The sequence below is a fragment of the Rattus norvegicus genome, chromosome X, assembly GCF_021556685.1.
Source record: "Rattus norvegicus strain SHRSP/BbbUtx chromosome X, alternate assembly SHRSP_T2T, whole genome shotgun sequence".
Lineage (NCBI taxonomy): Eukaryota > Metazoa > Chordata > Mammalia > Rodentia > Muridae > Rattus > Rattus norvegicus.
The window spans coordinates 157,216,114-157,239,687 of NC_141554.1; the positions used below are offsets into that span (position 1 = coordinate 157,216,114).

At 37.7% G+C, this 23,574-nt stretch overlaps 1 protein-coding gene across 2 annotated transcripts in view; it reads left to right on the forward strand.

Moving 5' to 3' along the window:
- The window catches only part of Aff2 (ALF transcription elongation factor 2), a 504,495-nt gene extending 481,218 nt beyond the window's left edge, over window positions 1-23,277 (forward strand). For both annotated transcript variants that reach the window (NM_001427288.1, XM_087599250.1), the window contains exons 15-20: window positions 2,321-2,457; window positions 5,971-6,042; window positions 6,408-6,501; window positions 9,241-9,293; window positions 14,881-15,071; window positions 18,938-23,277. In NM_001427288.1, coding sequence (NP_001414217.1) covers window positions 2,321-2,457; window positions 5,971-6,042; window positions 6,408-6,501; window positions 9,241-9,293; window positions 14,881-15,071; window positions 18,938-19,059 — 669 coding nt within the window. In that variant the 3' untranslated portion in view covers window positions 19,060-23,277. The remainder of the gene's footprint in view (window positions 1-2,320; window positions 2,458-5,970; window positions 6,043-6,407; window positions 6,502-9,240; window positions 9,294-14,880; window positions 15,072-18,937) is intronic.
- The last annotated feature ends 297 nt before the right edge of the window (window positions 23,278-23,574 follow it).

The following is a 23,574-nucleotide window of genomic DNA, read 5'->3' on the forward strand; positions in this document are numbered from 1 at the left end:
TTCAATGGTTGGCTGCTAGCATTCACCTCTATATTTGTCATGTTCTCACAGAGCTTCTCAGGAGACAGCTATATCAGGCTCCTGTCAGCATGCACTTCATGGCATCAGCAATATTGTTTGGGTTTGGTGGCTGTATGTATGTGGGCTGGATCCCCAAGTGGGGCAGGCTCTGAATGTCCTTTCCTTCAGTCTCTGCTCCAAAACTTTGTCTCTGTATCTCCTCCTGTGAATATTTCTGTTTCCCCTTCTAAGAAGGACTGAAGCATCCAGAGCTTTTTAAAGCACCGCTTTTCCTCTTTAAAATCAAAATAAGGAAGTCCATGAATATCCATTTGACAAGGTGGTACAGGGAATGATAAAAAGACTGGGATGTACAAGAAAGACCATGAAGGTAAAAAGTTGAAGGACTAGGAAAAAAATAAAATGTACAGACATCCCCATAATGTGGTTAGAAGTAACATCACTGGCAACTGCTTCCATGGTGGCAAAAATTGATTCTCAGGGTAAAGTAGAAAATTCTAGCTACTGCATAGAGCTGTGGCCCTTCAAAACAATCAAATAAAGAGAAACTCAGTGTTTTGTGCTATTAAAGCTTTATTTGTAATATATAAAATGTTTTTAGAAAAGTTTTTGGAGGTATGTGATCAGGAGGGAAAAGGTTGAGACATAATCAAAAGAACAATATTTTCCTTGAGCTTTTATCTATCCTCCTGTTAGAAACATGTTTATAGTTTAAACCTCTCAATTTGTGAATGGAAATTAACTGATGGCATGGCTATGTAATTGTCTTTCTGGATTTTAGTAACTTTTCCTTTTGGAAAAAAATGATAGGTTTCACCTTAATAATGTTTAATGATAACTCACTTTCAAAACCCAAGATGTAGAAATTAATTCCCCAAAGGGAAAGCTACTTGAAGTCTGAAGACATAAGGAAATTACCTAATAAGACAAAGTAGAAAGAAAAGTTTACATGCAAGCATGAAGACACAAAGGAATCAGTAAAACCAAGAGAAAGTAGTTTATACACACACACACACACACACACACACACACATTATATATATATATATATATATATATATATATATATATATATATCAGTTTCCAGAAGATCAAATTGAATGAATAGAAAATGGTAATTCTGTTCAATGGCTTACAGAAATCACAGAATTTCTCCAGTACATAGAAACTGAAGAACATTATTGTAAAGTCATTTACAATGAGAGATTCTTCAAGACCTCCAACTAATTATTGTGTGGTTGTATTTATTCCTTTTTCAGAGACAGCTACTCTGCCATTTTGAAAGTTGAAATCTTCACAATTGCATACACAATATTTGGATAAATGGTATACAAAATTTAAAATCGTTAAAGCTGCATTATACTTGTTCTTTTACATAAAGTTCTGTATTAGTGGATTTTTTTACATCCAACTGTCAAAAATTGAAGATGTAAAATCCTGTTATAAAATCCTCACTATGAAAGTGTCATATATAATATTCATTACACATGAAAAAGAAATCAGTATGGCTAAGCCAGTTTAATCATGATCATTATCAGGGCTAAAACCTTTTGCAATAATATCTTACTAAAGTAAAATATTTAACAGTGCTATATTTTTGACACCATTTCAACCCATCATTTCCAATGAAAATGATGTGACTATTGTCTACTGTCACACTAGAACTTTTCCCTCTTCCATCTATTATTCTTTACGTTAGAATGGGATTGATATTCTCATGACATTCTAAAGAAAGACATAGACTATGAAGATAACAAAAGCAGAGCTTAGTTGCAAGATCTGACTAAATGACAGTTCAATAACTGGCCAATTCAGTATATTTACTGATTTGGAATGAGTCAAAGCATTTAGGTTGTAGTTGGCCCAAAATTGATGTGAACATCAACACTGTTGCCATAATCCATTTTGATGCCTTGGCTGCATTTTCCTTTTCTCAGCCAGCCATAGTTTCAGAGCAATAGAACCTTAAACTAGCTCTTTTATCACTGGTACCAATTTTTACACTGCTATCTCTCTGTATTGGGGTTGATGTATCCTCATATCTCAGCTTGGATATCTGGAACAGCTAGTTCTTCATTGCAGAGACTGTCTCTTGCATTTCATCATGCTTAGCAGCACCTCTGGTATCTGTCTTCTAGGTGCCTCCTGTTGCCCAGTGGTAACTACCTAAAGTGCCCCTACCAAATGATAAATGTTCCCTGAAACATAGGGACAAAAATAAATCACAAGTTGGAAATTATTCCTTTATATGAAGGAAAAAAGAAAGGGTATCATGTTGACAGTCATTTTCCTATTTCAGTTTGAGAAATTTGGCAAAGCTGTGAACTATGCAGACGCAGCCTTGTCCTTCACTGAGTGTGGCAATGCCATGGAACGTGATCCTCTGGAAGCGAAGTCCCCATATACCATGTATTCTGAGACTGTGGAGCTCCTCAGGTAAACGGCTTTCCCAGAGTCATAGTCTTAAATTAATCTTAAACATTTAGAAGCTGTTAATATTTTTTGCTTAACTATCATTTCCACAATTAATGTGTCCAAAAGCCACTGTAATTAGTTCATGCCATTTTATTAATGCCATAGAATATTTATAATTGATGGACACTGTTTTATAAATTATCCCCTTCAGAAGTTATAATGTGAGTCTCATAATTGATAATATTCATAAAATTGAAGTTAAGATGTCGCAGGTGAAAGTAAAGTATAATTATTTTATCATTTGCCATTGACTTTCCTTTTCAAAACAAACTAGTGCTCTCCAGATTTCTATTAAGAGTCATATTTTCTTTTATTTTTCATTTTTATTTTTTATTATTTTACATCCTGATCAAGCCCCCTCCCACCTCTCTTCCCAGTCCCACCATTACAAATCCCTCCACCCCATTGCAGGAGAAGGGGAGCCCCCCTTGGATAGCATGTCACTCTGGGGCATCTGACTAAACTATGCAAATTCAAATAAAATATGCTAAATAACAGGAAAATATTACAATGTTAATACCTATTTATAAACAAAAATCATATGGTAGACCTTTTTCTATAATGCTAATGAGAGTAGAAATTTATCATTCAAAATTTCAAGCAATTTGACATTACATTAAGAAGCCATGTAAGCAAGCATTTGTATCTCTGGACACAAGATTTAAATTTGAAATTTAAATTTCCTTAAAGACATTTCACAAAGCATGATTATTGTACGTTTCCTTTTTTGAACAAAACAATCTCTCCCAAAATACTGCATAGCTTCAAAATGAGACAAGGAGGTAATTCCAAAATGTTAAAAAAATTATTGGGACTCTCTTCATTTAATGTTTGTAAGAAAGTCACAGTCTACTAAATTGTGATGACAAAATAAAGGAAAGAAAGAAAAACATAACTCTATAAGTACAATATATACATATTATACATATATATACTATATCAAGACTCAGAAGTAACACAAATATTAGAAGAGTAATTTAATAACATTGAACATTCAAAAATACTTTGCAGCATTGACAAAATATACAAATGTATTAAGCCTAAACAGTAACATAAAAATGTGGAATTCTATTAATGTAAAATCAAGGCCTGAGGCAAAGCTCATTGGTAAATGCTTGCCTATCATGTGGGAGGCCCTAGATTTGATCTCTAGTACTTCAAACAACCATTTAGGTGCAGATCTATATATAAATTAAAAAATGAAAAAATGTTCGTATTTATCTAAATTAAGGCAGAAAGAATTAAGATTAAAATTGTAGTTGTAATTGTGAAAGTATAACATTATGGATGTTTTTCTTCTTATTCCTTTTTAAGGAAAGCGCAAATTCTTCTAAAAGTCCACAAGTAGGGGCTAAAGAGATGGTTTAACATTTAAGGGTGCTTGCTACTCTTGAAAAGAACCCAGGTTTTATTCCAGTTTTGGGGGTTTTAACACACTCTTCCGGCCGCTGTGGGCTTCATGAATGAAGGACATGGTGTAAATAAACTTGTACAGACAACTCACACAAAAGAATAAAAGTTCTTAAAATTCACAAGGTAAACACTAAATTTTACTCTGTGGTAAAAGCATGAAGTAAATTATTAAATAGTATTTATTTTCACTCAAACATATTTCTTCCTTAATTATTCCTAAAATAATTTTTCTTTGCTACTTATAATTTTCTTTACATGAGGCATTAGTATTCAAGGAAATGTATTTTAGTGGAACCTTAGTATAAGGCAATGGAGAACTCTTTAAAAATTCTCTCCAAAGACAATATTCTAAACTTGATTTTGAGTCAATTATAGATTCTGGTACCGTGGTAGGAACTAATGTGAGGAATTCTTGTGTAGCCTTCTCTAAATTTCCTGCAATCATAATATCCTCTATAGTTGAAGTTCAGTATCAGAGCCAGGACACTGGCATTGACATAACCAAAGATATTCTTTTTTTTAATTTCAGACTTTCCCCAACTTTGCAAGAACTCATTTCTGAATTCTTTATATTTTTTAATAAGAGGAATTTCTTTTGGGAATAAAATGAGTTGAAACAAACTAGGTCTTCAAGCCCATTTCAGCAATTGAAATTCCACCATCTAGTAACTTTCGAATGTGGTTGCAATTAGGGGATGACTGCAATATGAATATATTTTTTAGTAGTACAATATTGTGTAGAAGAGATTTTTATTTCTGTCTTCCCAATGACATGCTAGCTACAGAAGAGAGTCCTATTTTTTCTTTCAAATAATTATAGTTGTCCTGAGCCCAGGGAATCTGCTATAGAAATGTATTTGGGAAAAAAAGAATGCACCACAATGACTTGACACTTTAGTAATCCTGCTGTTGAAAAAAGTTAGACACATTACATTATGAAAACCCCACTTCTCACCATTGTAACAACAGAAAGCACCTGCATCAAGTATGTAAGTCCCGTTGCCAAACACATTCACTCAACAGATTCTGAGAAGTTACCATGAGCGCAGGGCAGATGACATGCTGAGGAGTATAGACTCTTGAGTGGGATGAGCCAGCCTCTGGTGCTCTGGAGAGGCTGCTGTAAGTAGCAAGTAAGAGGATACTACAGGCCCTCTATTGCCTTCCATAAATGAGGGATAACCCGGGCAGCCTGCACATGCTCTTCACATTTTTCTGCCACAGTGAACTCGATTACTTATTCTCCTATAAGTACCCGTGAAATTGCATTAAATCTCAGACAATGATTTTATGCAATGGATTGATGTCTCAAGACTCTGAATGCTCAGAATGAAATGTGCTCAACTAGAAGGGGAAAAAAAGAAAAAAAAAGCACCACTTGATCTTTTATCACTGCAGCATGAAACGGTAACTATTAAAGAGAATAGGAAGGCAAAATATACAAGTCTCATAAAGTAAAGTTGCTTAGACGTTAAAATGCTGTGAAATTAGCCCTCCTTTAAAACACATTTATGCATACCACACACCCATGTGAAGCATACACACATGCACGAATGCACGCATGCATGAATGCACACTTTCTGTAAGAACATATTCAAAACTTGAGCCATTAGAAAAGAGTCTTTACCTGATTGAGGTCTCTCTAGCCAACGTCAGACGTAGTTCTTTATTGTTGCATCATCTGTCATAAAGTGAAGTGAGACTGACATATTTGCCCACCTTGCCCACCTATAAAACCAATAATATTGTTTACCTAGCAAACTCATAGAAACAATGTTTTGCCAGCCAGCATTTGTACATAGCCAGAAACTCATGGAATTTCCACAACATTATTCTAAAGCATGAGTCCACAATTAAACTGGCTTTTGTAGAGTTCAGTTTTTTATGTTACATCATGTTCCATTATGCTGTGTCAGTAATCTTTTTGTATATGATTTTAAGAAAGGACCATCTGGCCTCTGCATTTAATGGAAAGGAGGGAAGCCTATGTCATTTTTGGCAATCAGAATTTTGAAAGGTAATCCAGATTCCACTTAAGTATTTCTTTATGTTTTTTCAAAGGTACGCAATGAGACTGAAGAACTTTGCAAGCCCCTTAGCTTCTGATGGGGACAAAAAGCTAGCAGTATTATGGTGAGTCACACAGAGACTACAAGGAAACTGCTGAAATGTTGTAGAGGGATGCGAATATTCCACATCAACTCAAGCAGCTTACCTCAGCTCATCATTCTGGCTTTCTGGTGAACTGTTAAAGGATAACTAATGGATGTCTTTAGTTGCTTACTAAACATCTACTCCTCCACCCCACTCCACTGCAATTTGCACCCTTCTCAAAATGGGATATTAATAATTTTGACTCCTATTGTTAAGTGTCTTTATTTCCAAATGTTCCTCAATCTGAGATTAAACAATGACTATAAAATGTGACATCTTGTATTTAACAGTATATGGTCTTCATGAGACCCTGTCATTAATTTAATCCTTTTATCCTCACCCAGCTACCGATGCTTGTCACTTCTCTACTTGAGGATGTTTAAGCTGAAGAAGGACCATGCTATGAAGTATTCCAGATCACTGATGGAATATTTTAAGGTAGTAATTCTTTTGTATGATTCATAGGTAGACGGTAACCAAAATCCTAGTGAAACAGGCTGGAAATATTAACCAGATGTCAGATAACTAAGAGAAGAGAGATACCACCATAAGCCTAACCTCTTTTCCTTCAGCTCACCACAGTCTTCCGACTCTTTAGGGAGAAGATACAAAGTAATGCATATGGTCTACAGCAGCCTCTTGATTGCAGTGAGAGGAAATGGAGGTGATCATTACTTGTGTACAGTCTCATTTAAAATTCTAGCCAAGAAATTATTTAGCTGTGACAGAAGTCAACATGGCCATATTGATACCAGGTGGACAACCGTTTATGCCTCTGAAAGTCTTTTGCCCTTGGGAAACCTTGGTGTGCCACGGTTTCAGTTTAAGGAATTTGATTGCATTGATTACCAAAGAAAATAAATGGACAAAGTTATCCTCTAGAAAAATGAGGTTGTTGGACTTTGTTTGTTTTGTTTTAATTTACAAATGAAGAAAGTAACCACAAAGTACAATACCAATATTTGAAAATAAACCAACATAAAATCCAAGCAGTAGTCTGGTACTAGACTTGGCTACTCTATGCTCTAATATGGCTTTAGTCTATTAACACTGTCCATAATTTAGAATTGAGGTCATTCATTGCTCCTTTCTTTAGGCCTGACCTTAAAGAAAAATTACTTTTTGCAAATATGTGAGACCACTTGGCCACAATGCACCTAGTAGTTGTCTGAGGTTAACCACATCATGACCTTGTAGCAAGTATCCCACGAGTACCAGTGTATGTCTGCATGATGACACTGTGATTCATTTGGGATTATGAACAAGATTCCCAGTTACTACATAGTGTGGATGTAATGCCATGAAGGTAGTGCTCATGTGGGTGAAAAGACCCCCAAAAAACAAACAAAAAAAAAATCAAGAAACCAGAGTGTCAAGTTCTATTCCCCAAACAAGTGCCCTTGGCTAAGGTCTCTGAGACTATGCATTTCTGACAGAAGGAACAGTCATTCAGAGCCTGCCCCACATATGGCATATATACATATATATACACACACAGCCACCAAAACTAGATAAGAAGTGCATGCTGACAGGAACCGGATATAGATGTCTCCTGAGAGAAACAGCCAGAGCATATCAAATACAGAGGCAAATGCTAGCAGCAAACCACTGAACTGAGAACGGACCCCCATTGGAGGAATTAGAGAAAGGATTGAAAGAGCTGAAGGAGTTTGCAACCCCATAAGAACAACAATACCAACCAACCAGAGCTCCCACGAACTAAACCACTACCCAAAGAGTATACATGGACTGACCCATGCCTCCAACTGTATATGTAGCAGAGGATGGCCTTGTTGGGCACCAAAGGAAGGAGAAGCCCTTGGTCCTATAAAGTCTGGACCCCTAGTGTATGGGAATGTCTGGCGGGTGGTGGTGGTGGGGAGGGAAGTGGATAGGGAGGAGAACACCCTTATAGAGGAAGGGAAGTGGGAGGGGATAGGGGCTTATAGACAGGAAACCTGGAAAGGGATTAACATTTGAAATGTAAATAAAATAATATCCAATTAAAAAAAGAGGATGTGCATTTCTAACAACTTTGCAAGTAATTCTCATGCTGCTGGCCTTTTCATCTCACTGATAGCCACTGTTCTAATTAGCTGTCCTCTGGGCCTTGTGTGGGAACTGGAAAACACCAAACAGATAGATGCTAAGTAGCCCGTAAATGTATTGTGCTCATTTAGCTTTAAACTGAATACGCGCTATGTCTGTGACCCCAGAGCAACACTGAATTTGTACTAACTCTAGCAAATGCTAGCTATCCTTTCAAAGGCCCCTTTTGCAAGAGGGGCTGGATTGAAAGAGCAGAGGACCAGAGGGTGGTAGAAGGCACCAGTCTGGCTACAATTGCCAAGAGAAGGCCTGGCTCACACTGGGGTCACAATAAGGTGGATCCCTCTCCTGTAATGGTATATGCTGGAATATCAGTTTTTTCTTTCTTCCAAAAGGGTGTGGCTAGAAAACAAAACAAACCAAGACCAAAACCCAAAACAAAACAAACAAACAAACAGAACCCCAAACCAACCAACCAACCAAGAAACAAACGAACAAAAACCAGGAAGCCTGTACTTTAAATCAGCTAGATTCTGTCAGAGAAACAAGAGAAGGTTTTGAATTCCAACTTCTTTTGCAATGTAGTTCTGAACTAATTGCATTGCTAAACAGAGAAAACAACCAGCCATGAAAATTTGCATGTAAAGACCATAAATCACAACGAGTCCTGAAAACAAACGAGTGAACAAAATATATTGCTTGATTCTGACATCTTCCTTAGATATCAGACATTACAGCCTAGCTTGTATCCCATGGAAGAAGTTTGCAACTAATGCTAAAGGTGAAGGAAAAACTTACTTGTTCTCTGAAGGGCTTGTTTTTGCAGAATAAATTTCAGATGAGGATAATTAAACCACTTCTTGGAGAACTGAGTCTGATTTCACTGGGCCTTTTAGTATATAAGATCTTTCATCAAGTGACTTTCATGGTCCTGATTGGAGCCCACTAATTATCCTAACCAGCTATTTTCATCGAGTGTGCGTCGTGGTGTGCTGATGTGCACATACATCCTAGTTCTGCATCCCGAAATGCTGCAATCAATATTAATGTACTCTAAATCACACTTACATCTGTTTCTGAATTAATAAACACAAAATAGATGTCCTTATTTCCCTCTCTCTCTTTCAGCAAAATGCTTCAAAAGTTCCTCAGATCCCGTCTCCTTGGGTAGGCAACGGAAAGTGAGTATGCTACCAAAAACTGCTTTTTCATGGAAATGAATGATTGGACAGACCCCACATATTTTGCATTGATTGCTCAAGAGTGAAGGACAATTTCAAGACTCCAGTCATTTTTCTGCACACAGAATTCTAGCCAGGTTTTAGCTGATGGAAAGACAGGAAAGTTTTAAATGATGTGGTTCCTCAAAGATCTATAAGCTAAATTACTGCTATAAACTACCTGCTAATGAGCTGGCAAGCAACATACCATTTCTGGAAGGTGGGATAAAGTTAAATCCACTGCAATGATTTGTCAGTGATTCACTTGGTAATGAAAAGTCAATGAAATATTCATTGATATATGGTAAGTGATGTTTAATAAAACCAAAGGCATAATAGAGCTAAAAATGTGAAGGTACTTAGTCAATTATCTGGGCATTCATGGAGATTTTTATATCAGTTCTAAAAGACCTTGATCTTAATAGAAAAGGATGTACTCTGATACTGAGGTAAGACCTCACGGATGGATCCAGACTTATAGCTTTATTTAGAGTCCTATCAGCTTAGGGTCCACCCTAGACTTCAGGACAATACAGAGAGAGTCTGAGGGAGACTCTTGCTATAGAATCAAGGCTACTCTCCTAGAGTTACCCTTCACCCTTTGAAATGAAAGGGGCCAAGTTTTATGCTAACTCGGGGCTTTGGAGGAGATGATCCTGACAGAGGGCAATTATGAAGCCCAATCTGTCTCCATAATGTGCTTTTGCTAACTTTCCTGACTAGCCATCTCATCTCTTGTTTCAAAAGTATCCCATCTCTTCCAAGCTTATTTCCTGTCTGTATAGGAAGAACAATTAGAAGTCAGTGGACACATACACAGTGAACCTGTTATATCTGTTTTTTTCCCAGTTTTTATCAAATTCTTGCACCTCTGATCAAAACGCCTTCCTCATGAGTAGAATAGCCTTGACTGCCACTCTATAAATATCTACAAAGTGTACTCCAAAAGCGTGGGCCAGCGAACTTTACTCTGAGATCAGAGCGAGGGAACAAATCCATTAAGAACTACGCATTAGCTCAATTACTGTGCTGAAAGAAAGCACCACTTCAATGGTTGAATTAGGTCTTACTCTTACATTGACAAACAAAAGGAAAGACAGTTTCTCTCTCTGGAAGTTCAGAAAATAAAAATAACCACTGAAAGAACCAGAGAAAGCTATTTTCTCTGAGCACAGAATAAAGGAAGGGCAAGGTCATGTAAGCAGCTAGTAAAAATCATTGGGACTAATATATAATATACATATATATACATATACATATACATATACATATACATATACATATACATATACATATACATATACATATACATATACATATACATATACATATACATAGATATAGAATATAGATATAGATATAGATATAGAATATAGATATAGATATAGATATAGATATAGATATAGATATAGATATAGATATAGATATAGATATAGATATAGATATAGATATAGATATAGATAGATATAGATATGGGTGGGGCATTAAATTCAGAAATTGAAGAACACAAACACATTCTAAGCTTGTGAGGTCACATTAAAAGACTCATGTAATACTTCTTGAGCAGCTTCAGCCTGATGAAAGTACACACATTTAGATTGACAGTCATGCTGTGATGTGGTATGGTGTAGCATGAGGTGGGACAGGGAGTGTGTGTGTGTGTGTGTGTGTGTGTGTGTGTGTACTTAGAAATAAAATTTCAGATTATTTTTCAATTTCTATGAAGAATTGAATTGGAATTTCAGTGCAGATTACATTATTCTGTAAATTTTTTCTGGGAGGATGGCCATTTTCACAATATTAATCCTACCAATCCAAAAACATGGGAGGTTGTTCCATCTGTCTTCTGGTTCTTCAATCTTTTTGCTCAATGCCTTAACATTTGTATTATATTATATTATACTTAATCTCATGGAAGGAGCTAAAAAGAGGAAAATGTCAAAAATTGACTGAAACAAGACAGGAAGCAGTGGTACAATTGTGATTAAGTCATGGAATATCTGAAATGAGATTTCTAAGCAAAGAGAAATGGGGGGAAGTATTGTAAAAATATAAAAAATAAAAGTCTTTTATCCCCACTTGGTCCGGCACCACAGTGCGCCAAAATAACTGCTGGATGTCTTAATCTCAATCAGCAAAGTGTCTCTCACCTGCTTTGCTCCATCCCCTATCACACTGCCAAAGGCCTGTATCTGAGCTGTCAGCAATCTATCCATCTATCTAGTTCCCAAGGCAGGTTTCCATGCCAGAAACACACATCCCAACTCCGTGGTGGCCCAGACCAGATGCCCCACACTCCATTACACTTAAATCTATACATGAAAGAACACACAACACAATAACTTTTGACCCAATTGATATGATATAATTGCCCACATAAACATACAAAGCCCAGTACCATCCATCCCTTAAGAACATTAATAACAACCTGTAAATACACGGAGCAGAATCTTAACGTCAGCCTCCATGTTGTCCACCAGCTACTCTCTGTCCCTCCTGTCTCTCCCTCTTTCCGTTCCAGTCTCCTCCTCTTCCTTCAAACTTTTCTCCCGCCCATCCTTCCTTCTCATCCAATGGCAGTCCTCCTCCTATCCTGTACCTGCCCTCACCTGTATTTTACAAATTAAATGAGGAAAAGGTTCTGGTGAAGTCATGTGAGTCCTGAGTATGTGACTAGGCAGCTGTCCTTGAGGCAGTGGAATTAGCATCAAAATACAGATTATCCCAGGGCAAACCACAACAGGGGAGTGTGTGCCCCATGAGGTCAAGGGAGAGCAAGGGAGCAATGTGATGGTTTGATACATATATAAAATATATAATGATCAAATCCAGATAATTAAAATGCCATGTTTCTAAGTATATACTTCCTACGTTCACTAATAATCTTAGAATCCCTCTCCTTAAAAAAAATACAGTAAGTTCATAAAAATGGTACTACACTCCACCTTATTCCTCTTATGTAAATAACTGTATTTTGGATCAGTTTTCCAATTTTCCAGCTTCTTAGCCCGTACTGCAGTGATTCTCCTCACTGCATCTAAAGGCTCTTTTTCTACACTTGCTCTTCGATGTGTGAGGAAAAAACCAAACTTTCCAAGAACTAGAAAACAAAGCAGCATGTGCTCTTTCTCCCTTTTCATCTACAAACATGACAGAAAACATTGTAGGAAAATAAGGCCTATCAAGTAGAATGGCAATTTTGTGCTAAGATGAGTTTGGAGTTCTGACGTCTTAGGATTCTAGCACATATAGTTCCTTTTTCAACACGTATCTCCTGGCAGATTGTTATCTCCAGAGATTACAAATGAGAGAATGTATGAATTGCTAGCTATAAACTAACATTTAGGAGTTAATTATAATTATCAAAGAGAAAGATTATAAAATAGTACATATGACTAGCCCTGTTTGCTACTTGTTCCTCGACTTGGAAATTCCCATATTCCATCCTGCCATGAGAATAAGTCATACTATGGTGAAGCAGAAAAATATGTCAGAAATCATAAACATAGGTGGGACACCTCACATGTTCTTATACCACACATATTCATAGTGGATTTGAAGATCTACTTTCTACCAAAACCAGAACTCTCCATAAGATAGACAGAAATACATGAACTTTCTCTCATGAAGGAAGGAACAATTTATATATGTCCGAAGAAGAGGATTTCATCTTCTATTCTTCACAGAGCTTATCAACAGCACTTCAGCATCTTGGTATATGTGACCTATTTTCCAAATCAAATGTATTTGAGCAGGTGTAGACTGAGAAACACAGCCACCTTGGAGATGCCAAATTTCCAATAATAAAAGGTGGAAAAACCTCTTCCCAAGTCCCCAACCCACCTCCCCTTGAGAAAAACTGGACATGGGGAGGGGAGCCGGCCAGAGGAGGACCCTTTTCTGTGGCATTAGATGGGGGAGGGACAGCTGGGGTTCCCCCACCCATCCCACCTCCCTCTAAACTTGACAACCCCCAATCAGTGTTTGAGCCTCCTCGTTCCCTTGGCACCCCTGGTGAATCCTTGGTGATGATTTTGGCAACTTCGGGAATAAATGACAATTCTCATGGAAAAAAAAAGTTGGAAAAGTACCTGAGCATAGAACATGATACAGGGCCCCTTGACGGTGCTCTGGGGTGGAGAAGAGGTTTCTTCAAAAAGGCAGACTCTTAAACATAGTTCTGATTCATTTCTGCTGGTTATGTGTATGTTTTGTTGCCTAGGCTAGTCTCAAATCCCCATCATCAACAACCTTCACTTCTGAGCCTCTCAAGTATCTGCAATTACAGCACTGTATTGCCACATAGGGATGCCTATTTGTTTTACTCCTTCAAAATGTCTTGCACACAGTGTATATATTTGTGGCTGCTCATGTATTCAGTCCTGTCCTTAGGCAAGTCTGCATCAGGCTATCCTAAACTCAGGCCCTGAAAAACATCACATCCTTGCTGTGTGTACCCAACAGGTAACTCATTGTTACTGATGTTAAAGAACTCAATGAAAATCTGTCCAAACACTAGAACTGTCAAAAGTAAGAACTTTGAAGCCTCCTCCTTATAAACCAGCATGATGATAAAGTCATCAATGAACAGTCCATCTATGTTGCACATCTTTAAAAAAATCCTGAAGTCTTACTGTTCTTTCTAGCTTCTCCAATGCTGTACCTCAAAGGGCTTTGACAAACTGCACTTGGCTTATTGTGGCAAATGTATCTGTAATGACCTGTCACTGTGGTTTCTACAAAACAATTTGAAGATAGACCAATATTGTAAGTCATGTCTTCTGTCAGTTACCATTCTGAAGCAGGTAGAGAAAGCATCAAAGCTCTGAGTGGTTTCTTTTTCTTAAACATTGTTATATGTCTTATACACTCAAAGTTAGAGCCATATTTGTAAGTAAAAATATTTATCCAACACTCTATTCCTCTTCTCCTCCCTCTTCCTCTCACTCTCCCCTCCCACTCTCTCTCCCATTCCTCTCCTCTCCTCTCCCTCCCTCCCTCTCCTATCCTCCCTCTCTCCCTCCCTTTCTCTATCTCTCCCTGCCCCCCTTTCTCTGTCATTCCCCTTCTTCCTCTCTCTCTCTCCCTCTCCCCCTCTTTCCTTCTCTCCCTCTCTCCCTCTCTCCTTCTTTCCCTCTGTCTTTCCTATTTTAAAAAACCCAGCAGTATACACAAGGGCTCTCCAATTTTAGAGGCACTGAGCATTTCAATGTTTCTAGTTAAAAAAATGAATAAAGATGAGTTTTTTTAGGGCCAGCACTATAGACCTCGGTGGGTTAGTCAGATAATATAGACCTACAGTGTCAAAATGTTTCTCCTACACTAGATTCTCTGAATAAATATATGATGTTGAAAGAACCTGTAGGATCTGAAAAGAACCAAAGAGATATGGACATGCATCTTTTTCACACTAAAGTTCTCTTTGGTTAGTGGTATTCTGAAGAGCTATCCCAGTGTGATAAGGGATCCTCCATGCTCTCTGCATCCAAAACTGCAGTCACTCTTCCCTACCAACTTAACCTGGCCTGTCTCTTTCCTTTTTTTCCAGGAATACCCCATCCCCAGTGTCTCTCAACAATGTCTCTCCCATCAACTCAATGGGGAATTGTAACAATGGCCCAGTCACCATTCCCCAGCGCATCCACCACATGGCTGCTAGCCATGTGAATATTACCAGTAATGTGCTTCGGGGCTATGAACACTGGGATATGGCTGATAAGCTGACAAGAGACAATAAAGGTATGGTTATCTGGTGTATTCTTTGCCTTGAAGGACTAGGTCCCTTGTGACTGTTAGCCTTATATTATTCAGTTCTGATTTCTATGTCTTAGGTGAAAGGAAGTTAGCTTAAAGCTGACATAGTAATTTATTTTAACACTTGGATTCATTCAAGGTCTAAATATTTCTTCTCTTTTAAATCTTAAACTAATCTAATCTGTAATGTATTCACAAATGACAGTTTCAGAGTTTCACTCAGTGACAAGGATCATAGAGAAATAATTGCTAAGGCAAAAGGAGTGAGTGATTCAAAAATTAATTAAGGTCCCCTTGGCTACTGTTTGTATTTTGAAAGGTGAGGTGGAACTAAGGTCAAGTACCTTCATTATACTCGTCAGCTACAGATGAATACATGACAACACAGTTTGCATTTATAAGTAAGGAGTAAAGTTCATCTGGAATTTCTTCACACCCTGACAGGAAGATCAAGGTTCTATTTAAGGGAAGACACAAGATGTGCTACAGAACAAATGGAAAGAAGACCCTGCTTTACCAGGGTCAATAATCATTGATGACTTGTGCTGCTATCTGTGACCCCAGCCATCATTCAGACTCAAAATAAAGCCTCGACAACCTAATGTCATTGGAAAGTAAAACGAAAACCACACTTTCAGTTTAGCTATTCACTTGCTGTGGCTCTTTTAGCCCACTAATTGCAAACAAGGTAGAGAATCCTGGGGATCTATTAGAACCAAACCTGAAAGAGGTAACAAGCAGGCTAAAGTAATAAAAATAATACCAGCAGTGGCAAACAATTATCCTCCTCCACAATCTAAGTTGCTTGGGGTTGACATGAGTTTTGCTAGGTCCTGAGCAGTATGAGCTTTGAGGATGCAGGACACACACACACACACACACACACACACACACACACACACACATGCACACGCTTGTTTGTGCGCCGCACAGGTAGAGTAAAATAAATTTAGGTGGAAAGTGATTTATAGAAGAAAACAACTCAAACTCTTCCACATACAAACATATGTGCACTCCTATGCAAGCATCGGAGTACATGCGTGTATATATAACACATACAATTCTAGGTTACCAAAGCTCATTTCATTATTTGAGACATAGACTTGACTCTGAACCCAGCTTTCAATATGTACTGACTCCTGAGAGCATATACACGTCCTTACATCCTTGTGTATATTGAGTCCTATGTCCAAGGTACTATACTATTTGTTGTGTGTTGTCTTATTTGTCATTGTTTTATAGATGAAGACACTGAGGATATTTGAGGTTAAACATTTTCCCATTGTATCAGAACTCTGTAAGTGTGCCAGAAGCAGGAAAAGAATGTCAAAGGATCTGATGAGTTAAAACCAATAGGATACTCTACTTATCTAGAAAACATATTTTGAGGCAGGCGTTTAGAGACCTTTGGTAAAAGCTTTGAACTCAGTTATCTGAACAAAGGAAAGTCTTACATAGTCTGCATTCCTAGACTTCTAGAAACCCAGATATAAGTTGCCTAGGTAACTATGCCCCCACAAAGGCTCTAGAACTGTGAACAAAGACCTAGGCATATTGAGATATGTCTGGTTTATCTGGTTCTAATCTGTCTTATTTTATATCAGTGAGAGATTTTAATATTTATATATTTCCTTTATAATTGCATTCACTTTAAAAATCTGTTCAAGTAGTTTCTTTTAAGTGAAGAGCAGAATTTTCCAAGAGCAGCATGATGACTGTGCTGAATCTAGGGTGAAATAGTACTAATCTTGTCATTAGCATAGCCTGCCAAGGAGTTGCTAAATTCTTTGCCTAATATTGAATCCAAACAACACTGTCACTGTACCAACAGAGAGAATACATTCTGATAATTGTGCCACTGACTTTTCAGTGGCCTAGTAAAATACTCTAATTTGGAATGTTGTGCTTACCACCTTTAATTCTGCAGACATGTCATTTATGACTTGCTGGGACGTGAGGAGTGTTCTAATATCCACTGGGTGCAGAGAGAAGTGACATAACTTGGGAGCTTCTCTTTGGATAGAAACTTCACATCCCACTCACAGAAAGCTGTGACATCGAGATGGGCAGTGTTGACTCTTTTGGTAGAAAACCTCCATTCCTGTCAGTGCATGCCCACTCTTGTGCTTGCAGATAGTTTATTACAGAAGGCTTGTCATGAAACAAGCCAATGGACTAATCTACTTTCTGCCCTTTGTTCAGAAAGTCCTATCCCTATATACTCCAGCTACATAAATTATCCTATTGAAGTAGTCATTAAAATGATGACTTGGCAGTCTGACTTAAAATGCCAAAGACAGCTTTACACAGAATCTTCTGGGGATGTCTTAGCTCACATAAAGCTCACATTCATTCAACAAAGACTAGTTGTTTAACATTTTTCTTAGTATTATGTTACCAAGGAAAAAATATTCGATGCCAGAAGTAATTTACTCCATTGTCAGCAGAAATTCCTTTTATTGCATTGCTCAGGTTAAAAAGTATCACATAATCAAATGAAGTTGATACCTGGAGAAGAAGCCCATATGTTCTATAAAACATAAAGAATAAACGCACTGTCCAGTGAAATACCATCTGCTGAGCAATCAAGTACATGTAATCTACGCATAGAAATTGCTTTCTAAGAAGGCAGAAAGGTGTCTCAGCCACCTTAAAACAGCCTCTCCAGTTCTACCCCTACCCTGGATTTTAATTTTTCATCTTCATCAAGCACAGGCATAGTTTCTTAGAGAAGGCTGAGGCTACTTTTCCTGTGGGGAGCTTACAAGAAAAAAATGCTACTAAGACCTCTTGAGACAAAGTGTCAGTCAAGTCAAGTGGGAAAAAGGGGTGCCTAGAAAGTTTTTCAGACACCATATAGTCTTCCCCACATATACCACCCCAAAACAGGTATTTTAATATGCAAGTCACAGAGGTGAATAGTTAGTAATGTAGCTTCAGGACCACCCCATTTCCCAAGTCAACCAGATGTAACCATACCCAAGAGGGTGGTAGAAGTTGTCATGTGGTAAATACTTGCTGGTCATTTTCTACCACTACAAAATCAGTACTAAGACTTCCTAACTCAGACTCTTCCAAGACATCCATTTAATGTTGGATGACAATGTTTCTATTTGCTGTTTAGCTTCATTGAAGTTTCCTATACTCTGTGAGTAAAAGTCAGGAGAAAAAGTTCATTTGGACCAAAGGAAAATATATTTTAATTTAATTGAATATAAAATTAAAAAAAATCTTTACATCAGAGAATTTATGATGTTTATTGGACCTCCTCATTGTATATGGAAGCATTCATAAAAATAAAGCTATTATAGTAAGATATTTGACTATTTCTGTATATACATTATGTGCACTTTACAATACATAAATAGTTTCATAAATTTACAGAAATATGTAGCCAAAAATATATGTGTCTGTACGTTTGTGTGTGATAATGTAACAAACTTCTAGAGGATGGTAATGCACTTTAAAAATATGATGTTTGAGAAAGGATATAGTCATATAAAATGTACTTAACATGAATTAATAGATTTAACTGAGTTTTGGTTCACTAATCACAATAACATAAACATTCTGTTGTTAAATATTTGATTTTAATTATAAGCAGACTCTCTCTCTCATATATGTGTGTGTGTGAGTGTGTTTTATAGATAGATACATAGATAATTTAGATTCCCTAGTAATTCTTTTATATCTTTCTTGAATGAAGGAGTAGGATGGATGAACAAATGATTAAGTCTTTCAATGTCCAGGTGATTATAGTATTGACTAATACAACAATCTGGTATTTTAATCTGGTGCATAGTTTTATCGAGTTCAATAAAGGCTTGACCAAGTACTACTCTCATTTTCAGAGTTCTTTGGTGATCTGGATACACTGATGGGGCCTCTGACCCAGCACAGCAGCATGACCAATCTTGTCCGCTATGTTCGCCAGGGACTGTGTTGGCTGCGCATTGATGCTCATTTGTTATAGTGGGCACTCTCCCATCTCACGGATCAGCACTCATCCCTCTACCTTTACCAGTGCCTTGATGGTCACTGGTGGAACTCCACTCATTTGGAAAAGTTCTCTTTCATTATGTTTGTTTTTATGCATTTTTGATATCTGTGAAAAACTGAAGTCATTGTAAGTGAACACTACAATGTGAGAGAAGTGTATGTTTTATTTTTTAATATTTGATATGCATTTCTCATATCTCCTTATTTTTGTGCTTTATGGAATGAAAATCCCTACAATATTGAGTTAAGTCCACACGATTCAAAACAAAGAATGAGAAGCACATGTGATGATGACAGGCCCCTGAGAACTCAAAGAAGCATCTAACATGCATCTGGAAAAGGGACCTGCAGAGATCTCCGCAGTAGCCATTCCCCAAACTAGACTCTTGGGTCCAGAAAAGAATGTATCTCAGAATTCATTGTTAAACAATTTCTGTGGTTCCCATAGACTAAATCTTCAGGTGAGAATCTCCATTGTCAAACCCACAGATTTGATATTCTAACCACGTGATAAAATCAAGGGTAGCAAGCAAAACACAAGCCTAAGAATTCTACTCTTGAAATGACACACAAGACTCTTTTGTTAACATCCTATTCCTGGTTACCTATGCTTTTCTACTATTTTAATGGTGAGGAAGAGGAGAAAAACTTAATTCCATAACTTTGCCATCAGCTGTTATAAACAATGTAAAACTTAACTCCTCACCTGAGATTGTCTTTGCACAAAACTCTCCTTTACAAGATGCACATCTTCATCATCAAAATTTCACACTTAGCTAGACTTAAGAAATCAGACTGGACTGACAGCTGTCCTCCCAGAAATCCATGCCTTGGCCTCATTTTCAGCCAGTAGGCAAATCCATAACTTCATATATTTTGATAGATGTGCATATAAAATCTGTGGAATCAAAAGTCAAGTTATGACTTTTTTAAATTGATAATGCACAATTTATTTCCCAGTGTCCTTGCTATCTGGACTTTCTAACTATTATCCACATTTTTTATTTTTTAGATATTTTTCTTTCAGCTTTGCTTGATGATTTCTTTCCAAAGATCTTGGCTAAAATACAGTCATGGTTTTTTGTTAAAGTTTACATTAGTATAAGTCATTTACACGAAAATTCCAAAGAAAATACTAAATTCTGTAAGTAATACCTAATTTTCTTTTTATAAAATGAAAATCTTAGGTAGTGCTTCACCCTAGGATCCTTGGAATGAATCTTGAAGTTTGGGAACAGTTCACCTAATTTGGAGCATTTCCTTATGAATTATGACTATCTCTCTTTATGATTCTCTACATTCATCTTATGGCCCTAAAATCACCCTGTAAATACCATCTTCAGTGTTCCACCTCACCAGAAAATTTCTCCAGCTATAGTAAACACTATGCATTCATTAGTTACTTGTAATTGCCTGCTGGCATATAATTCTGTATAACCTTTAATCTGCTGAGTTATTGAATTCTATTCACTGAGTTATGACCAGATAAATAATAGATATGTACATGAAAATTGCAAACTTGTATGATTTCTAAAGCAAGTCATGCAGGTCTGTGATAAGAACTTCAGGCAATCACTCTGTATTCTCACTGTAAAAGTTAGGTACTTCCCTAGTTGCAAAAGAGCCAGATTTGAGTTCTGCTCTGATCATATTTGAGTTTAAGGCTCTTTGTGGTATAATAAAGTTAAGGAAGTTGCATTCCAATGGCTAAAGCCATGCTGTTTCTATGGCTGATGGGTGTACCCCAGCAGCTGAAGCCTGCACTTTTTATGCTCCCAATGTGGTTGAGCTTTAAACCTACAGTTTCAGCAACAACACTTACTTATGCACACACACACACACACACACACACACACACACAAATGAAATCTAAATCTTCTCTGTGCCTCTTAAATGAGGAAAATAAAAATATGAAAGACAGAACACCCCAAATGGGTGTCACATGAAAATAAAATGAGCTGATGACTTTGCAGTAACTCAAGTTCTCTGTTTTCCATGGCAAACCAGGAAGCTCTCCTGGCTTGACTTGTAAATTAAGCCTACTCCACATCCTAGGCCTTCATAGATTTACACACAGATTATTTTTGAAATTAAGTCTCCAAGAACTAGAAATTAGAGTGGTAGGAGCAGTTTTCCATAGAAACAAGCATATTTCACATAGATGAAAGACTTGTTACTCTAGTTTCAGTAACTCATCTTTTCTTCTAATATAGAACAAGGAGGCAAGAGAATACTCCATCATCTCTGGTAACTGATTGTAAAGTGCCATGTCAGCAGTATGATTATCAAATGTGACAGGAGAGTTCTAGTTCATCACCTGATTATTTAGTAGACCTGCCTGTAACATAGCTTAAAAACAAGTTAAACATGGAGGATGAATTGATTACCTTCACATCCCTGGAGATGAGGAGTCTTTGGTCTCCTGGTTAAATTTGTTTCTGTTTTCTAGGCACTCTAGTCATCATGCTAAAGATGGTGATGTGCATTATGGGTGTTCAGCTATCTGCAGGATTGAAAGATTTAAGATGTTGTCAAGGGAATCTCTTCAGAGTACCAGTTAAGTGGGAGGGATATGAGACCTAAGGATGGCAGTGAAAGATTGTGCCTCTGGATGTTGGTGGAGGCTTGGTGAGTCACATCTGAACAAGTTTATGAAGGTGTGGTGATGGGCAGAGTAATAGGCAGCCTACCCCCAACCCCCAAACAAATACAAGAAACAACCACAGCCCTACAACATGACCCAGGTAGGGCCAGCATTATGCCTTCATTTATCACACAAGCTCCAACCACAGAGAGTCTGACAAGTTTGTGTTATGATGTTGGCTTGGCTTAGTATCTTTAATTAGCTTTGGATTTTTTAGTGGTTTTGTCATATTACTGTCTGAGTTTTGTAGGTAGGATTAATTTGAAAAGAATTTGATAGTGTGGTCCTTGGGGTAGAATTTACCTGTACGCATGTTGTTAGCCAGCCTATAGACTGTTAATTACTTAATAATCTCATTGGGAAAAACTAGTAGTTTTATATTCAGGTAACATAATTGGAGAAAGCAGACTAGCTTCTGTGGCTTTTTGAAATGTCTTTTTTTTCTTTCATGTAGTGAAATGAAAAGATCCAAATCTTCAGTCAAAGGTAGCAAAATTAGATGCCATTGCCTAAAATGTGTTTTGCTGAGTTTCCAAATGGATGGATGGTTAAAGGCATTGGAATTGGTCTGCATTGGAAAGATGCTAGTTTAGTTCTACTGTACCTGAAGCTATGGAAATTTAGATTTTGTTTTCTCAAAGTTGGATCCCGGAGGTTGAAGTTAGAGTTTGAAGTTGAAAATCATTTTGAAGGCAGACTCGATAAAGTAGTGAGGGTGAAGCCCTTACTTTCTTCTCAACAGACATAATAAACATCACCTGCATGAGTTAGCAGGTGGGAGAACCAAACTGGATCCCTGGGTAGGAGTACTCAGTAAAGCAACACACTGTTTGCTTAGAGAAGCATCACTATCCCCATTGAGAAAAAATGGGTGATTCAGTGCCCCCAAATTCAACTCTGTGGGGAAAACTATTGAGCCAGTTGTGAGTGTTGTGTTCCAACTGGCAGACTCGATTCTTTGTCATCGTTGTTCTTGTTGTTGCTGTTGTTGTTTCGCATTTCCACTTGCACAGCCTTATTGTCATAATTAAACTCTGATTCATTTTCTCTTTGGTGTTAGCAAACTCCAATGACAGAAGTGGCATCTGTGTATTGATAATCAGCATTTACCCTGGCAGGGGACTAATCAGATAGGCTGGTCTCAGACATTAATCCTACCATCTGATATTTCCAGCAAAAGAGAAAGTGTTAGTTCCCTTTCCATTCCCCTCCTCATGAATCTAGAAGCCCTCTGTACCAAGAGCATCACATTTTTCTCTGTAATCTTAAAAAAAAAAAGAAAACTGCATTGTGGGGAGGGCAGAGGGGGGTGTGGGTGGGGGGTGGAGGGTGGGGAAGCCCTTGGAGGCCAGACTGCAGTTCATGCCCCTTCCTGCTTCTGACATAAACTGTTAAAGAATCATTCATAGTGCTCACACTGGGTTAGGGGACACTGAACTGCTTTTCAGATCCATGATCAATCATTCCTCTGAGATTGGAGCTTTGCTGTTTCATTAACTGTGCAGTGTAGACTAACGGTGTTTAATAAAAATCATTTAAAATTGCAAACTCTTTTGTCAATTCTCTTGGCTCTTTGATTGTCTCAGACTTGGAGGAGGGAAGGGGAAAGGAAAAGGAATTGGCTAATGGGTTGGTGGTGGGATGCTGCAGCAGCAACGCCAGGCCTGCTTACCAGTCAGCAGTTGCCTGTACATGGTACCAAGCAAAGCATCTTGCGAATGGCCCACTGGATGCTTTCACCTTGTTCTTATGGAGGAATCATGGGTTCTTCGGTCTCCACTAAAAGAAACCACCTGCCATATCTAGAGGTGACTCCAGTGTTTTACAGAGTTGTCTCTGTCCTGC